General features: G+C 41.9%; 1 protein-coding gene across 1 annotated transcript; it reads right to left on the reverse strand.

Moving 5' to 3' along the window:
- Positions 1-243: 243 nt before the first annotated feature.
- mtf1 (metal-regulatory transcription factor 1) lies at positions 244-25,472 on the reverse strand. Its single transcript, XM_014200437.2, has 11 exons — positions 25,348-25,472; positions 21,642-22,178; positions 17,694-17,932; positions 11,997-12,128; positions 11,571-11,644; positions 9,267-9,403; positions 8,728-8,805; positions 8,408-8,510; positions 7,661-8,307; positions 7,489-7,555; positions 244-6,083 (listed from the first exon to the last, which is right to left on the reverse strand). The coding sequence occupies exons 2-11, from the start codon at positions 22,110-22,112 to the stop codon at positions 5,554-5,556; spliced, it is 2,478 nt and encodes an 825-aa protein (XP_014055912.1). The 5' UTR covers positions 22,113-22,178; positions 25,348-25,472; the 3' UTR covers positions 244-5,553.
- Between the last annotated feature and the right edge of the window lie 9 nt (positions 25,473-25,481).

Consider the following 25,481-nt stretch of genomic DNA (forward strand, 5'->3'; position numbering starts at 1 on the left):
CTGTTCTGAAGGACTTGGTGGACCTGCGGGGTATTTTAAGGGTATGTTTCTCCATGCTTCAAGCTCTGAAAAATGTGAACCACTAAACTGAAGTATCTTCTCTGAACTCCACAGGAGAAGAACCTTGGCGATGGATCATTCCCTGCTCCGACGTGACTGATTTTACTCATGGTGGAAATGTGAATAATTTTGTATGTCAAATAAACTATCATGGATCACGTAACTTCTTCGCTTGGGCAAAAATTGGGAGACCTGTCATAAGATTTATTTAGTATTATATTGCTCTCAATTCAAAAAGTAATTACTTTATTATACAATACTACTTTATACAAAACAAGCATAAGCAAACCAATTTCACATGATACATTCTTTTAAAAATAGAAATCCTTTACAACTTCATTCTTTGGGTGTTGAAGACATTCCTTTGGAAGCATTACGTTTCCCCCTCGTTTTACCCATTGAGTGTTCAAATGAACAGAATTCCAAAATACAAACTGTGCTTTCTTCAAAGTGGCACTTTTTCAAAAACTCCAAAACAACTCCCAGTGTTTTGCACCTATGAACTCACCATTCCAAGCATCTGACCATTGGCTAGAAAAAAGGACAAAAATCCCCATTTGAGCCGTTATTCGCCAGACAATTTAACCTAAAGGTAAGCGGTTAAGTGTATAATAAATTCCATAAAGGCTGAACTTGCCAGAAGACTCAACCCTTGTTTACACAGATCTACTGGGGTCAGAACCATGGTTACATTTAAGTCATTGAGCAGACACTCATATCCAGAGTGACTTACAATAGCAAATAGGGTTAAGTGCCTTGCTCAAGGGCACAGACAGATTTTTCACCTGGCAGGCTTGGGGATTTGATTCAGCGACCTTTCGGTTACTGGCCCGACACCCTTAACCGCTAGGCTACCTGCTGTCCTGGACACCGTGGAGCCGGCGTGAGATATGGGTCAGAAAAGTACCTCTGGGATATTCCACTGTACTCAATTTTACCTTAACACAGATCCATCCCTGAAAACTATAATTTTTGTGCTCTTGCTAGCTAGCAGTATTCACCACAGCCATTTTGGAATGGCAGTGTCAGCCAATCAGCTTCTTTGTTCAATGTGACGTGCCCTTGATCACTAGCTGCCAGACAGAGACCCTGCCATTTCCCTTCTCAAAATGTGATTTTAAACCTAATCACACTGCCTACCTTAAATTTAGAAAAGCTAATTTTTGTTTTCATGAATTCAGTCATAAACCCCACCTATTTCTCTCATGTGATTTTAAACCTAATCTTATGCCTAACCCTTAAATTAAGAACGCTTGTTTTCATGACGTTTTACAATATAGCCAATTTTGACTTTGTGGTTATGGTAACTAGTGGATATCTGTGCCATTCCATAATGGCTGCTGCTAGCTAACATGAGGACGAAAAGGGCAGCTTTTTGGAGTACAGTGGCATATCCCATCCCTGCATTGAAATAACTTCTCCCACCCTTCTCGCTCCAGTGTCTTAATGTAACCATGATTGCGTTTTGAGCTCAGTGTAAACAAGCGTAACAGTAGGGTCAGTATCTTCTAGCAAAGTTAGAACCAGCACTTTCAATTCTAACAATTGGTCTAAGAAATCGGGTCCAAATTTGTATCACCCTTACAGATTAACGTAAAGTTAATTGAGATGACTTGAGTAAAAATAGCACATACAGTATGAGAACACAAGAAAGATGATTGTTTTTCACCCAAAACTTAAAAAAGATGCAACGTACATTTGACCCAAATAATTCTTACAACAGAATCATATTCAAATTTTCCCCCCAAGCAAATCCAGTTAGTGTTTAACCAGGTAACTCACATGAGGGAAAACAGGTAAATGTAAAAAAAAAAACTAATGATTCAATATTCACTGGAAAGCAATGGAAAAAAGACAAACATTTCAATGCCCAGGCTCACAGCCCCACCTCAAACATGATACATCATGTAATAAGTTGGACCTTCACATAAAATGGATGATTATGGTGATGAAAATAGGATGTCAAGTTGGTCATACCGCTAAGTTCAATACTGAAAGATCTTTGAGCAAAAATGGTTACGTATATGGAGTTTCACACATGAGAAAGTTGAGCCTTCAAAGTTTACATTAGCAAACCTGAATATTGATTTAACATAATTACTTGGACCAAGACATTGATGTAGAAGGTTGGTCATGATTTTTTGTTGCATTTTGTACTTTAAGGAATACTGCAGTCAAATCATTGCATAGATATTTTCTTTAAAAAGGTATGCATCGAATTGGTGGTGAACATGTTCAGGGCAGTAAGAGGGTAGTCAGGGTTCATATTTATAATAATTCAAGTTATTGACCAGCATTGTGAGGGGGAATACCTATACTGAACAAAAATATAAACGCAACATATAAAGTGTTGTTCCCATGTTTCATGAAAATAAAAAAGATCCCAGAAATGTTCCATATGTACAAAATGCTTCTCTCAAATTTTGTGCACAAATTTGTTAACATCCTTGTTAGTGAGCATTTCTCCTTTGCCAATATAATCCATACACCGGACAGGTGAGGCATATCAAGAAGCTGACTAAACAGCATGATCATTACACAGGTGCACCTTATGCTGGGCACAATGCCACAGATGTCAAGTTGAGGGAGCGTGCTATTGGCATGCTGACTGCAGAAATGTCCACCAGAGCTGTTGCTATGGTGGACAACAATGTCGTTTTAGAGAATTTGGCGGTATGTCCAAACAGGACCTCAACATCCAACTTCTTCACCTGCGGGATTGTCGGAGACCAGCCACCCAGACAGCTGATGATTATTTCTGTCTGTAATAAAGCCCTTTTGTTGTGGAAAAACTAATTCTGATTGTCTGGGCCTGGCTCCCCAGTGGGTGGGCCTATGCCCTCCCAGTCACACCCATGGCTGCGCCCCTGCCCAGTCATGTGAAATCCATAGATTAGGGCCTAATGAATTTATTTCAATTTTCCAATTTCCTTTTGTGAACTGTAACTCAGTAAAATCTTTCAAATTGTTGCGTTAATATTTTTCTTTAGTATAAATAGCAATAAGAAACAAATTATTTAACATTTGATATTCTAGTGGACCCAATTTTAAGTGCCAACTACATTAATTAATATTGCAGGTTATCGCCAAGTTTTGGTATTGGTTAAATCTCAAAACAGGAAAAGGGCAAAGCCCATGTTAGTTTAAACATTTCCCCTATTCAGGTCTGTCAGACAAATATTTCCTGCATACTATGTTATCCTATGATACATGATGACACCTAGGTTGGATCTCAGTCCCTCTTCCCATGCTAAATAATAAAACATGATAGCTGCTGTCAATCAATGCCTGTGAAGTACCAATTCAAAATGTTGATGTAATTACAATTTCCGACAACAACATTATGTAAAATAAAGTATTAAGTTGTCTACAATACAGTACTACAAAAAAAAAAAGAGAAACAATTTCTGTCTACAGTATATTTCTGCAGTAACATCTTCACATAAAAAAAATGACAATAGAAAAATAATAATTGGGGGATCATTTGATTTGTTGGCACAATATCTGTTAAATCTTCAAAACAAAAAAATGATGTATTTCTTTTTAATGTAATTTTGTCCACTTGTAGACAGCTGCTAAAAGGCATTGAACAAGACAGGCAGCGTGTCCAAATCAAGCCATAGGCAAAGATCGACAAGGCAAGGAGCCAGCTCAGTAAGCCACAGCAAGTGAGATCCTGTAGTAAGGCTAGGTTGCTCTACACATGATATTAGGGCATAACGCCTTCTCTCCAATTTTGTATTTTTTTTGTAATCATTGCATTATGTCCCATGTGAAACAATAACGTCATATACTCTAAGAAAGTTACTTATGCTTGCATTTGAAAATAAATACTATGTTGACTGCACAGAAGCCAATGGCCCTAAAACTAACCATTATAAAGGCTTAATTTTAAACTCTTCTGCATAAGATGTGTGATCATCTGCATGGGCGCAGAATGCAAAGACAAAGGGCAGCGCAGGGGGTATTGTCTTTAGTCTCCAAGGTTCAAGTCTACATATTGAAAATGATATACAAAACAAATACATTCTAAAACAATCTGAAGGAATAAGTGTTCATATTTAAATGTACCGTATTTACACCATCATCAAAACCCTTCAGAAACAAACCACTTCTGACCGCAGTGGTATTCAAATAGTGTCATAGTAATAACGCAGATAACTGGTCATATTAGACAGTGCACAAAGAGGGGAGAGTGCAGCCGAAAAAGGGGGCTACTACAATCGATGGGCATCCGGGCAGTTGACTGCTAAAATGTCTAAATGGGCAATCTCTTATTAAACAAAGGAAATTCGCAAGTTGTATCAATTAGATATGCCATGATGCATCCCTGAGTGGGTTGTAATTCATAGAGAAACACTTGTGAGATAATTTTTTTTCATCCTTGATTCATGATTCCATTGTGAAGAGGTTTTGCAGACCAAAAATACCATTGAGGACCTTTTTTTGACAACCTCGGTGTACAATTAATTGCAATAAGGTGCAGTGTTGAAACGGTTTTCTGAAACTTAGATTGAGCGGGGCTCAATAAAACAAAAATCAGTAACAGGAGGGGGTCTAAAAAAGAAACCTTAGGCGAAAAGTGGAATAAATTAACAATGATGATCAATAAGCTGCGACTTGATGACAGTCTAAGGTCAGAGATTTAGATTTTTTTTCTCCAACAATTAAAAAAAAAAAAAAAAAAGTACAAAATATTAATATTAAGTTAGTAATAAGCCTAATGTATTGACTTCTAAATTATATTTAAAAGTCAAGCAAAATTGTGTCACAGGCTATTTCTTTTTCAATTGGTAAATATACCTGTAAAGAAAGACAAAAACTAACAAACAAAGCAAGACGAAAGACAAAACTAAAATCTGGACTACACTAGCTAATTTATGTAAAACACTGGAAATTACTCTTCACATTATGGCATTAGCAATACATTGCTTTTAAGGGAATGGCAAAACTGCCACAAATTCCTTGTAGGAAATATAGTTGATGAAATTCCAATTCACTTCACATGCAGTGCATTCTGGTCAATCACTTACCAACTAATCGTATTAGTTACAGTTAGGAACTATTGTACAGTACATGGATATAGACAACAATGTTTTGTTTTGCTTCTCTCAGGAATCAGCTTCACGCCATATTAGAAGCAGACAATAGTTCTTAGGGCCTTTCAAGACCTTGTCTTGTTTGATGGAGAGCCAGCCAATTAAGAACACTTTTCTAGACTGGCATGCATTTTGCTGCTTTTCCAAAACAAGCCCCCTCATTAAGTTTCACTTACAATACTTGAAAAGCGGACGTGTAGTGGGTAAATCGGAAAGTGCGGCTGCGTCCTGATTCTACATCCTTCTCCTAAAGTGTGCATTTGCACACTCCCTTTAACTTAACAATGGTAGAAACTCTCTTTGCTCAACGCTTACACCAACTCAATGCTTTTAAATCCATGACTGGGAGTATGCAAGAGAAGGGTGGAGAATAGGGACGAAGCCTGAGTGTCCACTAGGGGTTGATGGTGGTGCTAGCGCCAGCCATAGTGAAGTCGTCACTGCTGGTCACCAGTAGCAGAGCCTCGATGTTGGCCGTGCTCTCGGGGCTCTGCAGGGACAGGAAGTCCGACACGTCCATGGTGGCCAAACCATCCGTGATAGGAGGGGGGTTGGTGGTCGCCGTGGCCACCCCTGTGGAGAACGTCTGTACAGAGGTCGAGGGGCTATCCGGTCCTAGTACTGCACCTGTTTGGGGAAGAGGCGGGGACTCGTTCACTTCCGAGGTGAGCGGTGGGAGGCAGCACAAGGGGAAAGAGGGCACCGGGGGGAGTACGGGGGGAAAGGGCAGTGCCACGGGAGCGGGGGGAGGTGGAGGAGTGGGGGGTACTGCGGGCTGTTGTTGTGGTGCTGCCGAGGCGTTGCTGCTCTTGTTGGAGCTCTTGTCTTTAGCAGAGTCCCTGCAGGCACACTGGCACTGGCAGGACTCCTCCTGTTTGATGATGATGACGGGAAGGCTGAGGCCGATCTGCTGGACAGAGTTGCCTGTAACACATTACAAAACAAGGGTTGTATTTCATTAGGCACGAAACGGAAGAAAATCCAAAACAGAGTGAACTCTCTTTTGCACAACACTTTGAAACACAATGTACCCTAATGAACACAAACCGGAGCTACAGTATGACTACAGACCAAGCCAGCTGTCCAAAAATTACATCCGATCCTTTGTAACTCAAATTCCATTAAAATGCTACTAGGGAACATCAAATTAATTTGTGCCATGTAAATACATTCAACATGGATGAGTTTTCTACATGACTGACTGAGTTTGTGCTTTTTAAATATCCTGATTCATTCAACATTGGTAGGCTACCCCACATGGAAAAAATATTACAGTACTTACTATAGAATGCTGTAGTATACTGTAGAATAATATCCAACACACTCTGCAAATATTAGTCGTGGTATATTGGCCATATATCGCAAACCGTCGAGGTGCCTTATTGCTATTATAAACTGGTTACCAATGTAATTAGAGCAATAAAAATACATGTTTTGTCATACCCATGTCAGCCAATCAGAATTCAGCTCGAACCACCCAGTTTATAATGTAGAATAATATACTACACACTGTAGTATCCCTTGATCATGTACAGTACTTACTATATCATTTTGTAGTATATGGTAAAACACTATAGTAAACACTAAAGTAATGTCCGCAAAAACACTACAGTTTGCAAAAACACGTCTTTAACTATAGCAATACTACTGTATTTCATTTGCATATACTCTGTCCGTTCCCCTTCCCCATATCCAAATTTGTGCCACCCATAAGTGAGAAACCTACAAATATTGTGTTTCCTTCAGATTTTAGAAAAGAGCAGAAGCTCCCCAGTCCTACCTACAGGTTATGGAAAATGTGCTATTTTAGTATTTGTTCAGTAGGTTTCCTCAAGGAAAAAGCTCCCACTTTATGTAAATACTACAATATACTAGTCCACAAAAAAAAATATATACTACAGTGAATACTACAATAAATTCAGCAAAACATTACAGTAAATACTATAGTATGTATACCATATTATAAACTGGGTGGTTCGAGCCCTGAATGCTGATTGTCTGAAAGCCATGTTATATCAGACCGTATACCATGGATATGACAAAACATTTATTTTAGCTGCTCTAATTATGTTGGTAACCAGTTTATAATAGCAATAAGGCACCTTGTGGGTTTCTGATATATGGCCAATATACTACGACTAAGGGCTGTGTCCTAGCACTCCGCGTTGCGTCCTGCTTAAGAACAGCCCTTAGCCGTGGTATATTGGCCATATACCACAACCCCTCGGGCCTTATTGCTTCAGTATACTATATTATTTTTTTCATGTGGGTCAGTGCAGCATTATTGCTGTTAATAATCACACTGGTAAAAGTAGGGGACAAATCTCACCTGAATTTCCTCCCACTGGTATGGCTGTGGTAAAGAAGACCTTCTCCACTTTTGGACCTCCGTGTGGCTGGAAACAAACAACATTGACAGCATTGATGTCCACACAAATTCATCACCACTCAACCAAACTATCAATTCAATGTTAACCGGCATGTCAAACTGGCACTCTTACCGCTTGCTCTGGGTTCTGCTGGTTGTTGGCTGCGGTGTTAAGGATCCACTGCAGGTTCTGGTCGGACATGACGATGCTGGGCTGCAGCAGGCTCTGGGTGTGGCTGTGGCTTGGGGTGAAGGTGGGGACAGAGGCTGGGGGCACCAGGGCAGGGTTGGTGTTGCTGGCCAAAGGCACAGTGTGAGTGTGAGCCACGGCCGGCAGCGGCACAGTCTCTGTGGCGGTGACAACGGCGCCCAGAGCCGCGTTGGCGAGGGCTGGGCCTGACACCATTACTGGCGCAGTAGAGGGCACTATTGGAGCAGTCTGGGCGGGCAGTGCCACGTAGGGGGCAGGCACATCTGGCGTCTGCAGGGCAGTGGGTAAGGGTACAAAGGTGGCGGGGGGCTGGGTGGAGCTGACTGCGGTAATATTACTAATGGGGGCAGGAGGTGCTGGAGTCTGGGAAGAGGGGGTTTGGCTTAGAGGGAGCTGGGAGGAAGCCTCCAGGACAGTGGTGGTGGTGGTGTGGGAGTGAGGGTGAGAGTGGGAGTGGGAACAGGAGGATGAGGAGGAAGGGACGAGGGAGAACGAGAAGGAGATGGGGGTGGATCCATCGCCCATGGTGGACTGGCCAGTCTCCTGGCCAAAGGCTTCAACAAGGCTCTCTGAAAAATATGAAAAACAAAATACAAAGAGCAAAAGTTAGAATGAAAATGCACGGAAATCAACCCAAGTTACAGTTTATAGATTGTGATGGGTACTTGCCGTGAGGATGTGCATCGTCTTGACTAACACTGTTCTCCGGACTCTGGAACATGAGCTCGAAGATCCTCACGGGGGTAACACTGCTCAAGTCCAAGTTCTGAGACTAACACAGATGTGACCAAGCATTAACACAATAGTACATGTCTGTCTTACAATACATCTTGATTCTTTATTGATCCTTTATACAGAAACAAAACAAATATGGTTGTTATTGCTGTCATAGTACCCCACCACAAAATAAATTGTTCATACATGGACAAAAGCAGAAGGACCTATATAGTCAAATAAGGGCTGATGAAATAAAGCGCAAACACACTCACATTGTGGATGTTTTCTCTGAGCTCCGAGTCAGTCGAGATGAGGCTCAAGTCACTGAGGCACAGTGAATGATTTGCATCCTGTAATTAGAGATGAATAGGCCCAAATGACATTTTCCACTGCCTAGAAACATTAACAGAACGAGACACGGGAGAAGCCAAGAAGCCTTCCTTTCTAGAGCAAAAGCCGTCTGAAGTCATAAAGATGCATAAGGATAGAATGTAATACGTTAGATCATAAAAACAATCAAAACAGACTATACTGATAGCGGGAACGATGTTGTAGGTACAAATAAATTAGTTTACCCTTGGGGAAAAAAAAACCCTGACCACCTTAAAATGACTTCACAGGCTAATTAATCCATGTTATTAACATTAACAATACACTCTATTCAGCAACTTCTATCCAACACTGAGTGCATTCTTTTTTAAATTGGTGGCCACAAGGGAATCGAACCCACGTCTATGACGTTGTTAGCGCCACGCTCTTAGCAAAATGAGACACTGTCTGAAATAGTTACTTTGATTTATGTATGGCTCACCTCGGACAAGGGGTGGGTGAGGGTGACACTGAAGGGCTGGCCCCTGGCCCCATGGCCCCTGACGTGACTCTTCAAACTGTACTGGCTGCTGAATGCTTTCTCACAGCCGTCGCTGGGACAGTTGAAAGGCTTCTCCCCTGAGGGAAGGATGGATGGAGGGGGAAGGGGGGGCGAGACAAGGGAGAATGGGAGGAAGGGAGAGGGTCACCTTCACTGTATGCAAAGGGAAATTAGTATTTGGTCTGCATGACAAACATTGTCCAATCGAAAGGTTGTGTCAAATCAAACACGATCATTTCCTAATATAAAATATCAGAAAACGTTAAAATACATTTTTATTAGTCACATACACGTGTTTATCAGATGTTATTGCGCGTGTAGTGAAACACTTGTGTTTCTAGTTCCGACAGTGCAGTAATATCTAACAATTTTACAACATACACCCAATACACACAAATCTAAGTAAAGGAAGTAAGAATATATAAATATGTGGACAAGCAATGTCAGAGCGGCATAGACTAAGATACACACCAGCCAGCTGGTCTGCGCATGCTCCGAGGACGCGGCTAGGGATGCCGTCTGGGCCGGCAGCCTTGCGAGGGTTAACACGCTTAAATGTCTTACTCAGGTCGGCCACGGAGAAAGAAAGCCCACAGTCCTTGGTAGCGGGCCGCGGCAGTGGCACTGTGTCATCCTAAAAGTGGGCGAAGAAGACATTGAGCTTGTCCGGAAGCAAGACATTGGTGTCCACGACGTGGCTGGTTTTCCGTTTGTAGTCCGTGATTGTCTGTAGACCATGACACATAGTCTTGTGTTTGAGCCGTTGAATTGCGACTCCACTTTGTCTCTATATGGATGTTTTGCCGGTTTGATTTCCTTGCGGAGGGAATAACTACACTGTTTGTATTCTGCCATATTCCCAGTCACCTTGCCATGGTTAAATGCGATGGTTCGAGCTTTCAGTTTTGCGCGAATGCTGCCATCTATTCTGATTAGTGTAGGTTTTAATAGTCACAGTGGGTACAACATCTCCTATACACTTCCTGAAACTCATTCACCGTATCAGTGTATTCATCGACATTATTCTCTGAAGCTACCTGGAACATATCCCAGTCCACATGATCAAAACAATCTTGAAGCGTGATTGGTCAGACCAGCGTTGAATAGTCCTTAGCACAGGTACTTCCTGTTTGAGTTTCTGCCTATAGGAGAGGGAGGAGCAAAATGGAGTCATGGTCAGATTTGCAGAAAGGAGGGCGGGGGAGGGCCTTGTAGGCATCGGAGATGTTGGAGTAACAGTGGTCGAGTGTTTTAGCAGCGCGAGTACTACAGTCGATAGAACTTCGGCAGCCTTTTCCTCAAATTGTCTTTGTTCAAATCCCCAGCTACAATAAATGCAGCCTCAGGATATGTGGTTTCCAGTTTGCATAAAGTCCAGTGAAGTTCTTTGAGGGCCGTCGTGGTATTGGCTTGAGGGGGGGGGGATATACACGACCGTGACTATAACCAAAGAAAATTCTCTTGGGAGATAATACGGTCGGCATTTGATTGTGAGGTATTCTAGGTCGAGTGAACAAAAGGACTTGAGTTCCAGTATGTTATCACAATTACACCATGAGTCGTTAATCATGAAACATACACCCCGCCCTTCTTCCCGGAGAGATATTTATTCCTGTCTGCGCGATGAACTGAGAACCCAACTGGCTGTAAATCCCGAGAGAGCCATATTTCCGTGAAACAGAGTATGTTACAATCCTTGAAGTCTCTCTGGAAAGAAGCCCTCGCCCTGAGTTCGTCAACTTTATTATCCAGAGACTGAACATTTGCGAGTAATATACTCGGAAGCGGTGAGTGGTGTGCGCGCGCCTCCTAAGTCGGACTAGAAGACCACTCCGAATACCTCTCCTCCGCAGGCTTTGTTTTGGTTCGGCTTCTGGAATCAGTTCAATTACCATGGGGGGGTGCGAACAAAGGATCCGCTTCGGGAAAGTCGTATTCCTGGTCGTAATGCTGGTAGTGCTGGTGAGTTACCGCCACTCTGATATCCAATAGTTCTTTCCGGCTGTATGTAATAACACAAACAATGTTCTGGGCTAACAATGTAAGAAATAAAACACTATTTAAAAAAAAAAAAAAAAATTTAAACACTGCATAGTTTACCAAGAGCTAGAAGCGAGGTAGCCCTCTCGGTGGCGCCATTATAACAATAAAATTGTCTCTGAGGTGTGGAATATGGATGAATGATTGGTTGACAGTCATTCTGAAATGTATTTTCCAAACAGAAGTAGCCTAAGTAAAGCGTACCTGTGTGTGTCCGTACATGCGTCTTTAGGTGATGGCTGGCAGCAAACGCCTTGCCACAACCATCATGGTCACACCTAGAGGGAAGATCACACAAATGATCTGTCAATGTAAGCCAAACAGCAATAGAGAAAAACATGTGGAGCTTAAGCTGCTGAAGAATAATTTAAAAAAATGAAGATTAGAAAAGCTGGTGCATAGAAATTAGGAAAAATTGGTGCACCACAAAGCAGTGTCATGCCCCTCACTGTTCCCCCTCAATGTGCATTTCTCCCACTCCTTTAGGCTACATTTGTTATATGCATAGAAAAACTCAAACCAAGAAAATGGCATCCAAACATTAGCAGATAATGTCCTATATCCAAGGCAGTGGTCTTCCTCCCCTTGTGAAACATAAACCACAGTGGTGCGTGGCGTCGGAGAACTCACCGGAATGGTTTCTCCCCAGTATGAGTGCGAATGTGCTTCCTCAGGTCACTGAGTGTGGTAAAGTACTTTGTGCATCCCTCCGATTCACAGTTGAACGTCTTCCCCGTGTGCAGTCTCTGGTGTGCTTTCAGTCTGCCGAGAGGAGATAATTACAAGTAATCAACCACGGGGAAGATTTAAAGGAGCTATGTGTAATGTTTGGAGGATAAATTCAATTTCCTTGTTGTTTTTGAAGAATATGGCTTAGAGATAGCTTATTACTACTTTCTAACCATGTCATAATCCCACCAAAAGTTGTATGGATGTGAAGTTCTGTACTATTCTTTGTTTTCAAACTCAGCGAACGAGAGCCAGCCGTGAAGTAGGAAGCAGTGGGCTAGATCGGATAGTTACAGTAGAAGTGTTTGATTTGAAGGGTTAAGCAGTGTTTGAAAAATGATGCACGCCTGTCGGGGAATTTTATTCCTTTACTAGAAATATATATAAAGACATCATTGACATTTAAATGGTAGGCCTAATTCCAAGTGGAAATGTAGCTCTTTTATCAAGAGCAAAAATATTTAGCGTCTGAAAATGTTCTCACCATCTTGAATGAAATAAACATGAGTACACATTAGAACACAGCAGACTGTAATGTGCAAACACTTGGGCCTAGAAGATTAGGTGGCACTCCAAGAGAAAGACACCAAATTGGGAAAGAACCTAATCTTGCTGTAAACTTTAAGGACACAATCCAGGGTCATTTTGATTAGGGCAAGCAATGGAAAACCAACTTTTGCTATTGTTATTGGACAAGTCTATGTAATCCTTCCCCGTTTCAGTCCGTTTTCTTCTGTTTGGTGCCTAATGAACAGGACCCTTGGCCGAGTAGAGATGTAGTGCCACCGTTTCCCTTATAGGAGGGGACAGGGCAGCATGGTTCTGAGAGCAAAGTAATGTGATTAGGGGGAAACAACACATTGGCTTGGCCGTAGTGATAAATGGACCTTGACAGGGGAGTCGATGGTGGCACGCTTCCACCACCACCCGTCTCTGTGGTCTTCGGTTCAATGTCACAACACTGGAGCCACTGGCTGACTAGCCTACCACTGGCCTGGCTGAGGGTCTCCTTTCATAATGCCTTTATTGAGTGCTAAACCAAATAAGCTAAATGCAGCAGATACTACAAAAGCAAGAACAAATTAGAAAACAAATTAGAAAACTAAAATTGGGAGATAAAACAAAGTCCTTACCAATTAGGCTAGAACACCCAACAATGCATAAAAGCACTTCAGTACTTGGGAGAAAAAACAACTAAATACTAATGATATTAGATCACAATGAAATGACAAAACGATTGGGCCTACAGACAGACTGTGCTGTAGATAAGAAAAGCAAGCACATCCTCTTTTTTGATACATCCTTTTTTTATGCAAAGTCAGACTGAATGAAAAAACTAGGCCTAAGGCTGGCACAATTACCATATAACTGCATAATTGATGGTTATGGATGAAGACAGTCCAAAATAAATTAACTGTCATATCTGGGTGGGGGGGGGGTTGTGGAATGAACAGCTGCCTGAAGATGGGAACAGTTTTGCTTTTAGAACTGTTATAAACGTGACCTCAATAAATTTGCTGACCAATAACAGGCTGACCACACCGCTCGCGTAGCAAAACAAATTTAGGAATCTATGTTATTCAATTTTTGCACCCACACTGCTCACGAGCGTCTGCGTTGCCAAGGGCTAAAATAGAAGTCCTTTCAATTTCTGACGCAGATCGCGTTGCAAGTCCTGCCTCTGCCATCTCCTCATTGGTTTATAGAAGCAGGTACCCACGTGCCATCTCCTCATTGGTTATACCCACGTGGGTGATTGAAAGACGAACTGTGCTGCCGGTCGGTGTAGTAATACTATGAAAGTTTAGATGCCAATCACCATGTCAGTTCAAAGATGAAAAAGCCTGGAAGGAGGAGAGATGACTAGAAACGATTCGGTTGACCGTTTTGTGTGTGGATTAACTGTCGGAGTAGAGGACCTTGTGCATTTCAGGTAAAATAACAACTCAATGTTTATATCCCAGGACAAATTAGCTAGCAACAGCAAGCTAGCTAAATAGGACAAATTAGCTAGCAAGTGCAAGCTAACTAGCTAAATTGCAATAAATGTTGAATGCTTTTCAAACTGTCCCCAAATGAATGTCATTGGTTCAGAGTTTGTTTTGATATTTTAACCTGCATGTCGTGATTGCGTTTGGTGTGGGGGGACAAAATAAATGTATCCACGATGGCGCACACGCGCAGCCGGTTTGGGTTCCGTGTAACAGTCAACCAAAAGTCCATGACTGTCACAGCCCTAGGCCTACACATTGTTTGCTAATCTACTATGGAAGAATACCTCTGAATGGATGTAGGGAGGTAGATTTCGGTATTGGCGGGTAAGAATGTCTATTTCACCAACAACATTGGTGGCTGGTCAATTTGCACGGCTCTAGATGGAGTATTACATTCGCGAATAAAAAGTCAAAAAGTCAAGTATGAGCACGTGCTGGTTAGAAAGATGCTGCAGTAGCGTCTTCAAATGATTTGTGCCGTTTTGTTTCATAACTACTAATCGCACAAAGAATTACAAATCCTATATCCCACCTCACGTAGCAACACTGCCTGGCAGGGGAGCTGTGCGCATTTTTGGAGGCGCTGCGCACACACGGTCAGCCTGCTCATTAGGCAGGATTAGGTGTCCGCTTATGACGGCAGATTGATGAGGGCGGCATTTTCTGAGCCAAACTAGCCAAAATGTACCTCCAACAACAACAACAACAACACATAAAACCTAACTTAATTCTGACCAAAAATAATGACAATTTCTCTCAACCAGTGGCATATTGGCTTTTTAGGTGAGAGCTGATGCCGCCCATTGATAAGCAGTGCCCACTTTTTGGAGGCAGAGCGCAAAAAAAAGAAGCGCCGTCTATGCTTGGCTCAGATTTTGTACGGTATAGTCCAGCCTTGATTTGGCCCAAACATAGACGTCGATAAATTACTTATTTTCAACTTTCAATCACAGCCAAAAATTTGCTTGACTTCAACATCCGGAAAATACATTTTCAACATCTAAAATATGTATTTTAAACATACAGAAAATACCTTTTCACCTTTCATTCAGAACCTAATTTGAATGTAACTTCAACGTCTGGAAAATACGCCATTTTGCTTACTGGGACTGGGGGGTAAAAATGTGTCTAATTTAATCTAAAGTCTACAAAGTGAGACTTTGTCCTCGTGTTTATTGGCCATTTACATTGTTTTGTTCACAAGCTCGGTTGTTTTTCAACGTTAGTTGAGTCTGCTGCCTCAACTGATCCCAAATCACAGACACACTTGACACTACTCAAGTAGCCCCATTACCACGGTAACCTCCCGGCCTTAAAGGGGCAGCTATTATGGATAAAGGAATGAAATTGAGCAATATACCACATTACTTCTAATACATTTCTTATTTAAGAAACAAGCATGGTCATCTGCTGTTTTGTGTTCTTTTTTTTAATGGTAAATAACTGAGTGGCTGTGGATGGTGGACCAAAAAGTACATTTTAGGCCCTACGTGTAGGCTAGATGTCACTTGACATTTTTTATATTGTATCTATTTTATATGTAATTTATTACCTGTTATGTTTCATCTATTATCGATCCATCTTCAGTATAGGCCTACATATACAGATAACTGCCAAAATAAAAGGAAACACTTGAGTAAATGAGGGATACAATGTATATTGAAAGCAAGTGCTTCCACACAGGTGTGGTTCCTGAGTTAATTAAGCAATTAACATCCCCATCATGCATGAAAATGCCCAGTTGCCCATTATTTTGGCTACCATGACTACAATACGAGATCTCAGTAACTTTGAAAGAGGGGTCTCAAAAGAGCTTAAAGGGTGTGTGTGTCTCAGTCACACTTATGGGAGATTCTGGAGCGGCGCCTAAGTCAGCGTTTTCCACCACCATTCAACAAAACATCAAATGGTGGAATTTCTTGTGGAAGAATGGTGTTGCATCCCTCCAATAGAGTTCCAAACACTTGTAGAAACTATGCCAAGGTACATTGAAGCTGTTCTGGCTCGTGATGGCCCAACACCCTATTAACCTGTCTGGGCTAGGGGCAGTATTTTCACGGTCGGATGAAAAACATACCCAATTTAACCAGGTTACTACTCTGGCCCAGAAACTAGAATATGCATATTATTAGTAGATTTGGATAGAAAACACTCTGAAGTTTCTAAAACTGTTTGAATGGTGTCTGTGAGTATAACAGAACTCATATGGCAGGCAAAAACCTGAGAAAAAGTCAACCAGCAAGTGGAGGATCTGAGAATAGTAGTTCTTCTTTCTAGTCCCTTTCGAAACTACAGTATCTGTGGGGTTACGTTGCACTTCCTAAAGCTTCCATTGGCTGTCAAAAGCCTTCAGAAAGTGGTTTGAGCATTCTCCTGTCACTGGGCAGAGTATAGGAGCTCAGTTACTGAGTGGTCTGCCTGCCAACAAAGGGATTGGATATGCGCGGTCACACGAGGGCGCCGTTCCTTCTTTTTCTTCTTGACTGAATATGCTATTTTCCGGTTGGAATATTATCTCCATTTTACATTAAAAATACCATAAAGATTGATTTTAAACAGCGTTTGACATGCTTCTAAGTACGGTAATGGAACATTTTGACTTTTCGTCTCTGGTTCCGCGCTCGCGCGTTATGCCTTTGGATAAGTGATCTGTACGCACGAACAAAACAGAGGTATTTGTACATAAATATGGATTATTTCGAACAAAAACAACATTTCTTGTGGAAGTAGCAGTCCTGGGAGTGCATTCTGACGAAGATCAGCAAAGGTAAGAGAATATTTCTAATACTAATTCTGAGTTTAGGTTGCCCCGAACATGGCGGGTGTCTGTATAGCTCTCTGTGATGGCTGAACTATGTACTCAGAATATTGAAAAATGTGCTTTCTCCGTAAAGCTATTTTAAAATCTGACAAAGCGGTTGCATCCAGGAGTAGTCCATCTATAAATCTTTAAATAATTGTTATATATTTTGTCAACGTTTATGATGAGTATTTTTGTAAATTGATGTGCACATTCACCTGAGGTTTTGGTGGGAATACATTTTCTGAACATCACACGTCAATGTAAAATGCTGTTTTTGGATATAAATATGAACTTTATCGAACAAAACATACATGTATTGTGTAACATAACGTCCTAGGAGTGTCATCTGATGAAGATCGTCAAAGGTTAGTGCTTCATTTAGCTGTGTTTTGGGTTTTATTGACACATGTCCTTGCTTGGAAAATGTCTGTGTGATTATTTTTGTCAATGTACTCTCCTAACAATCTAATGTTTTGCTTTCGCTGTAAAGCCTTTTTGAAATCGGACAATGTGGTTACATCAAGGAGAAGTGTATCTTTAAAATGGTGTAAAATAGTTGTATGTTTGAGAAATTGAATTATGACATTTTGTTGTTTTTGAATTTGCCGCCCTGATATTTCACTGGCTGTGTCCCGCAGGTGGGACGCTAGCGTCCACGTAGCCCATAGAAGTTAATACACTTTATGTTTGGTGTTTCCTTTATTTGGCAGTTACCTGTAGATATACAGTCATCTGATTAGTCAGCATGTCTGGGAATATTTCGACATGCAGCTAGTAAGTTTTGTGTTAGTCGAGCCTCACCTGTACAGGGTGTTGAAGGCCTTCTCGCAGCCCTGCACGTCGCACTCAAAGGGCTTCTCCTTGGTGTGAACGCGCACGTGGATCTTCAGGCTGTAGGAGGTGAGGAAGGCCTTGCCGCAGCCTAACTGGTTGCACACAAACGTGTACTCGCCCCGGTGGGTCTTCTGGTGCGTGCGCAGGTTGCCCGCCGTGCTGTAGGTCCGTGTGCAGCCCTCAAACATGCACTGGTACCGCTTCACCTGAGTGACAGACAAGAAGATAATTACTTTTTCTTAATTAATCTTTCCTTGATTCTTTGCGACATCTCTCCTCGCCTATCGAAAGACTTTGGATAATAAGGTCAGAGGGGAGGGACCTCGGACCTTCTCCAATATGGTTGAGAAGGAGGTGAGGCGATAGGATGAGAGCCAGAGTGAGAAACAAATGAGGTATGTTTGCACCGGTAACAATGACACGGCGCATGAGCGTGTAAGTGCACATGACATCAGTAACTCAACCCCCCCCCATCCATTTCCATCTGACTGATTCTGCTGTGCATCGTGTTTCATCTCAGCAGTCTCCGCATTCAGCGGCCGTGGCAGTCAGTCTGTCTTATGGCTCTGTTCTGTTCTCACACAAAAGGCCCCGGGGAGAGAATAAAGCCAGCTCTTTTCCCCTCCTCCGTATTCCCATAGAACACACTAGCCTACATTGTCATAACACAAAGCCTTCCCATCCAAGCTTTATCTCCCACCCCCCTATTTACAGAGCTTGCGTTATACCCCATAACTTAATGCCTTGATCCTCTTGTAGACTGGGGGTAAAAGAAATAACGCTTTGTTAGGCAAATTTCAAGAGAAAGTCAACCAGCCCTGACCTCGTTAAAATGACACTCTTTTCCCTTAATAAATAGTGAACAACAGCTCACATCCCCTTATGTAACTCCTGGATAGCCACATTGCACACAGAGAGGCCCTACTAGACACAATAGTGAGGCAGCCTGTCCAATCCCACATTTTTTTTTTTGTTGAGCTAGCGGTCCTCTATTATTTCTCCAAAAGCATGGATTCCAGCCATGACAACTGGTCCACTAGCAGTCTCCGCATGACACTACAAATTACTGGAACCTAACAGAGACGGCTTAGGCCAACAGTTGTCTATGTTAAAAGAGGAGATAGGAGAACCCCCCCCAGCCGGAGGTCTTATTCATCAGGGACCAAACGGAAGAAATCTGACCGATATACAGAGGGACTACCTGAACTTGTCCGTTGCAAAACGTTTTGCTACAATGTGCACTAATGAATACGACCCAGCATAACCTGTCCCTTGGTGATACTAGGCCTAAATGACTGACTGGTTGTGCTATTCATTCAAGTTTCAATGTCATGTGCACAAGTAACAGCCTTTCTTGCAAGCTCTAAACCCAACAATGCAGAAATCAATATCAATGTAGTACAAATAACACAAGGTAGAGCAAAAACACACGAGAAATAGAAATAAGAACATGAGAATGTAAGAAGCTATAAAACAGGATCCGTTCCAATACCATATTTACAATGTGCAGGGAGTGTAATGGAGTGATAGAGGTAGATATGTATAGGGGTAAGGTGACTAGGCATAAGACAAACAAAGTAGTAGCAGCGTATATGATGAATGTGTACGTGCGTGTAGAGTCAGTATAAATGTGTGTGCATGTTATGTGCGTGTGAGCAAATGAACTGAGTGGGGGGGGGGTGTGTTGGAGTGTCAGTGAGCGTGAGTAGGGTTCTGTGAATGCGCATAAAGATAGAAATGATTTGTATTTTTTGCACTAACACAAGAGAGGAGGAAGGGAAGTAAGTATGAACCCCACACAGTGAGGAGCCTGGCTGCCGGTGCTGCTACAGCGTATCAGCTGTACTGTATTGTTATTCAACCCCCACAACTTCACGACTGACTCTCCCACTTCTGCAGCATCACTTCAAATCAAACAGGTTCACTAGATTGGCATGCCATCACCTCCCACATGCACAGTGGGGAAAGAGCACTCCAGTAGTAGGCTACACAGAGAGTGTCTAATGCAACTAGATGCTGCTAAGTGTACTGAAATGGTATGTAAGAATGCTGCAAAGCCTACTGAAAAGGTATGTAAGAATGCTGCAAGGCCTACTGAAAAGGTATGTAAGAATGCTACAAGGCCTACTGAAAATTTATGTAAGAATGTTGCAAGGCCTACTGAAAAGGTATGTAAGAATGCTGCAGAGCCTACTGAACTGCTATGCTAAGGACTGCTTTGTGTTGCATTGAGACATTTAGAACACCTAGACTAGAGAAACATTGAAATTAACATCTGCAATGTTAGGAATCCACATCTGCAATTATGACAAAACGTCAAAAGGAAATAAGGAGGACACACATTTTGGAAAAGCAACATGAACAGATGCCAAATGAATTTGGAGAGGAACAGTCATTTGGGGTGATTGTATCTTTGGCTCTGAGTCTGTAGATGAGATTTCATAAATCCAATTGTAAGCAAGCAAAATGCATTTTCACTCCCTCAATGACATCATGCAAGTAGCTAGGCTAGGAGGGGGCAGAGTGGACTGGATGGGCTCCAGCAGAGCACTTCAACACAAAGACAGCACAAGTACCCTAGTGGCACTGGCCAAGTCGCCAACATGGTGACAGAGGGGGACCCTGGTAACAAACAGAAACTTGTTGCATTGAGGGTGCAATATTTGGCCGGGAGTCATCATGATTGGTCAGGAGTAGTGTTGAACTGGTGTGACCCTGAGGTAGCCTGTTGTTACGGTGCTGCTTTGCATTCTAGGAAGAAATAGCCTGGAGGTGCAACCCTCCAACAAGCTCCAGTGCTCTTTTGCAGACCAGCGTGCCTTACACAATGATTAAGAGATAGATGTAAAGTCTGCAGCCACTAGACCTGCCATCATAAAGTACAACACAAATAATGACACTGCACAAACTTCAGATGAGTCATTTACTATGTGTGCTGTTCTGTACACAGGGGAGGAGGGGTTGAACATTTATCATATAAAACAATGCAGTGGTGGAAAAAGTACCAATTGTCATACTCAAGTAAAAGTCACCCAGTAAAACCCTACTTGAGTAAAAGTAAGTTTGGTTTTAAATATACTTAAGTATCAAAAGTAAATGTAATTGCTATATTTACTTAAGTATCACACTAAAAAATAAAATAATAATCATAATAATAATAATAATAATAATCACATTCCTTATATTACGCAAACCAGATGGCATGATTTTCTTGTTTTTTTAAATTTACGGATAGCCAGAGGCACACTCCAACACTCAGACATAATTTACAAACAAAGCATGTGTTTAGTGAGTCCGCCAGATCAGATGCAGTAGGGATGACCAGGGATTTTCTCTTTAAGTGCGTGAATTAGACCGTTTTCCTGTCCTGCTAAGGATTCAAAATGTAACGAGTACTTTTGGGTGTCAGGGAAAATATGGAGTAAAAAGTACATTATTTTCTTCAGAAATGTAATGAAGTGAAATTCATCAAAAATATAAATAGTCAAGTAATGTACAGATACCCCCCAAAAACCTACTTAAGTAGTACTTTGAAGTATTTTTACAACACTGAAACCATGTGGAAGCAGAAAGGTCTTGAGGAGAACCTAGCTCGCTAGGCAAATCAAAGCATTTCATTCATCCAGTGAATTTACTCTCCCTGCTCATGCCTCACGTTGCTCCCTTTCAACCTGGGGTCTCTATTATTTTGACTTAACACAACACACTAGGCTAACTGTGTGTTGAGATCAAGTACATCTAAATCAGGGAGCGCAAAATCCACCTTGCATTCCAAATGACTACTCATTATGTGATCAAGATTAGTGATTCTACGCCTTGCCTTGCCCAAACGGATCCCCTCAAATACGCTGTATGACCTCCACACAGCATCACATAATGCATTTCAGTGGTGAGGGGGCACGTAAGCCAACATACCTCCCTTTGCTTGGTTTCTGGACACTCGGAGTGCAGAGTGAGGGTGGCCCCCTCGATGTTGCGTGGCATGGCCATGGACCCCGGGTTGATGATGAACTGGATCTGGTCGGGCGAGATGGTGTGATGCACGTATCCCTGTGACATACCGTCCTGGTCGCCCATGAAGGTCATAGAGCCCTCCTCCTCCTCCTCCTCGTCCAGGTCCCCGTCGACTAGGAAAGTGCCCCCATCGTCGTCCCCCACGCAGTGTCCATGGTCCTCCTCTCCCTCCTCGTCCAGCCGGATGGGGTCCTGCTCGATGAGCACCGTAGTGCGGTCGTAGACGCGGGAGCCCGAGGGTGCCGACATCAGGTCGGCGTCGTCTTTGTCGTCGTCGTAGTGCGCCATCTTGTCTTCATCGTTGTCATCGCACTCGAGGCGGTCCACCTCCAAAAACATGGAGGCCTCCGTGCGAGGGCCACGCTCGCTCATGGTCCCGGCTGGGCTGGCCGCCTCTGGTGGGTGAGTGTGCACAGAGGACGGCGTGCTCACTTGTTCCTGCACAGAGGAGGATAGACAGGAAAGTGTGAGGGTGGTGGCTTTGATGAGTCGTGCTGTGCCACTTCAAAGTCAATGTGTTCATTTAAAATGCAGGGAGGGAAGTGAGTGCTGACCTACCCTTCTCTGAATTTCAAAACCATTCTGTTTTCAGAAACAATCTCTGTGCTTGCTACATCTTGACCCATTGAAGTAAAGAATATAACAAATTATGATTCCTTGCAATTAAGGTAGCTAAAGCCTAGCTTCAGTCAGTGACCTGGGCTAACCCTGTAGCTATTTGGCTAAATGGGGAAGGCCTACGTGGCTCCCAAGCAAATACTGTAAACAGGAAATTTGAGGGAAAAACAAAAATGCTTTTTGACACTTGAGGCTAATATTTCCACCTTCCAAGAGCAGAATATAGATACTTGGAAATATATTTGGTGGAGTATTGCAAAGATAGGTAAGTGGGACAATGCAGAGCAGTTATTTTTAATCCAAAGACAAGCGTGAAACACTTGCTATTGAAGACAACACCTTGCTATATTGAGAATGCAGCTAGAGAAGATAACTGAACAGTTCTCTGGTAGTGCCAGTTAAAAGCCACCAAATCTATAGTCTAAAGTTTGGTTACAAAAGTGGTATAGTGTAGGCTACTCATCATCTTCAAACATGCCATGCATAGCACCATAACCATTTTTTTTTTTTTTTACATTTTAGTCATTTAGCAGACACTCTTATCCAGAGCGACTTACAGTAGTGAATGCAAACATTTCATACATTTTTTTCCCCCCGTATTGGTCCCCCGTGGGAATTGAACCCAAAACCCTGGCGTTGCAAACACCATGCTCTACCAACTGAGCCACATGGGACCATTTGTCTAAGGTGGACAGTTATACCTATTCCCTAACGCTGGAGTGAAATTATAAAACTCATCTATTCTCTACGATGCATTGGAGTAAGGTCTAGATGTAGCTATATATGGATTTAGGCTAATTCATGCAACAAATTCCATGAGTATGACAGTTACATGGGAAGATTTGAGCCATTTCCTTTAAATGGCCAGCTCAACTGCAAAGGCTACTCACATTTTATGGAGAACAATGTGTCAGAGTGGCTTACAAATAGCAAATTAATCCAATAACACCCGAATGGACCTCTATACCAGGAACTCAATACCAGGCAGTGTAAGGAAGGCACTAAAAATTGTCAGACTCCAGCCACCCAAGTCAGACTGTTCTCTCTGCTACCGCATGAGAAGCTGGACCGATGCACAACGCATGTAAGCAACAAGATCCTGAACAGCTTCTACCCCCAATCCATAAGACAGCTAAATACTGTAGTTAGTTAAATAGTTAACCAAATAGCTACCAAGAGTATCTGCATTGACCCTTTTTGCACTAATTTTTTAGACTCATCACATACGCTGCTGATACAGTTTATGATCTAGCCTGTTGCTTAGTCACTTTATCCCTACCTATATGTACATATATATCTACCTTCTATTACCTCGCACATGGACTCGGTACTGGTACCCTGTGTATATAGCCAAGTTATCGTTACTCATTGTTTAGTTATTCCTTGTTATTATTATTTTATTATTTCTGCTCTGCATTGTTGGGAAGGGTCATAAGTAAGTATTTTACCATTAGTCTACCTGTTGTTTACCAAGCATGTGACAAAAAACACATTTGATTTGGTTTCATTTGAATGGTGTAGAATGGTCTATGTTCCTAGGCAGTAACCATCTTGACACCCATGGAGTTCTAGAACTTTCTGATTTCGTTTGACAGCACAGTGGTTTATCGTGGAAAATAAGTATGTTTGAGATCAATTGACACCCTTTACCATGAAGCATTGAGATTTATTTTAAACTGCAAAACCCTTACGCACCACTGCACTTTTATATACCAGGGTTGGCTGGCCTTCTCTAGTCAATCGTAGGCTCAGTCACTGGTATACTTTTATTTACAAAGCCATTTTGGGTTTACTACCATTTTATTCACAGGACTTTATCATACTTACTGTTCCAAATGTCCGAACTGAATTTGGTAAAAATGGCTTTTATGAACTCTGCGCCATCTGCTTGGAACGCCGTACCAAATACTTTTGAACTGGTAGAACTTGTCCCGATTGGTGTTTTTAAATCATTTATATAGTATTTTGAGGCCGATTCCCTGACCTGTCAATGTTTTCAAATTTGTTGTATGAATTCTGTGTTTTATTTTTTTTTACTAGATTACCTGTCGTTTTTCATTCTTTCTGCCTGTAATTGTGTAATGACTTGGTGCTGCCCATCTTGGCCAGGACGCTCTTGAAAAAGAGATTCCAAATCTCAATGAGCCCTTCCAGGTTAAATACATATTTTTTTAAACCTTAGCTAGGATTACACCAAAGCTATATACAAACACTTTCAGGAGACAAGTTAAAGATGTCATGTCACACTCATCTGTGATTTCGCCTTTTGACTAAAGGCTCCATACAGCGCGACCACATAACTAATAGCTAGCTCGTGCATTTGTGAATAGTTGTAATTATTTGGCTAGGTAGCCAACGTTGGGTGGGCAGCTAACTTTAGAGTTGCAAGGACAACCAACTTCCATCCTGGTAATAACTAGGTAACGTTAGTTAAATAAAAAACAGCCAGCTGTCAATAGTTAACTTCGATCGACATGACAGTTCAATTAACTAGCTAGTTAGCTAACATTAATATGCAAACGTAAATGTCTCGCTAGTTGAACACTTTTACATAGCATGTTAACTAAAAGGAAAACATGACAGCTAGTTTTTTTTGACAATGCAACGGTATTTCGAAAGCGTTAGCTTTAACGATAGTGTGGGTTGAAAATAATGTCAAGCTAGCTAACGTTAATCAACAACGTTTCAGACTAACGTTAGCTATAATACTAATGATCAAGTTCATGATAAGCAGCTACCAAGCATGCAGCGTAAAACAACAAGCAGGGTATTTTATGCTTAGATATCTAACGTTACTAGCTAACTAGTTAGGCAACGTTAGTAGTTAACGCTAGCTACAAATCTGTGAACTAACGTAGTGCTAGCTAGCCAGCTAACGTTAGCTTGACTGGCTGTCTGTCGATAAATCTCCCGTCGAAACAGATAAACTGACGAAGTAAAAGTTACAGGGCTCCACTAGAAATATATATACAAGACAGAAAACATTTACCCGTGCAGCGCAAATGCCGACTTGGTTTATGTTTCGGGTCGCTTAACACTTTCTTCCCATCCCCTCCCTAGTGATACCATGATTAAATAGAATCGTCATATTCAGCCTCCCCCTCGTGTTGTATTCTGGGAAAT

Source organism: Salmo salar, chromosome ssa05 (assembly GCF_905237065.1).
Source record: "Salmo salar chromosome ssa05, Ssal_v3.1, whole genome shotgun sequence".
Taxonomy (NCBI): Eukaryota; Metazoa; Chordata; class Actinopteri; order Salmoniformes; family Salmonidae; genus Salmo; species Salmo salar.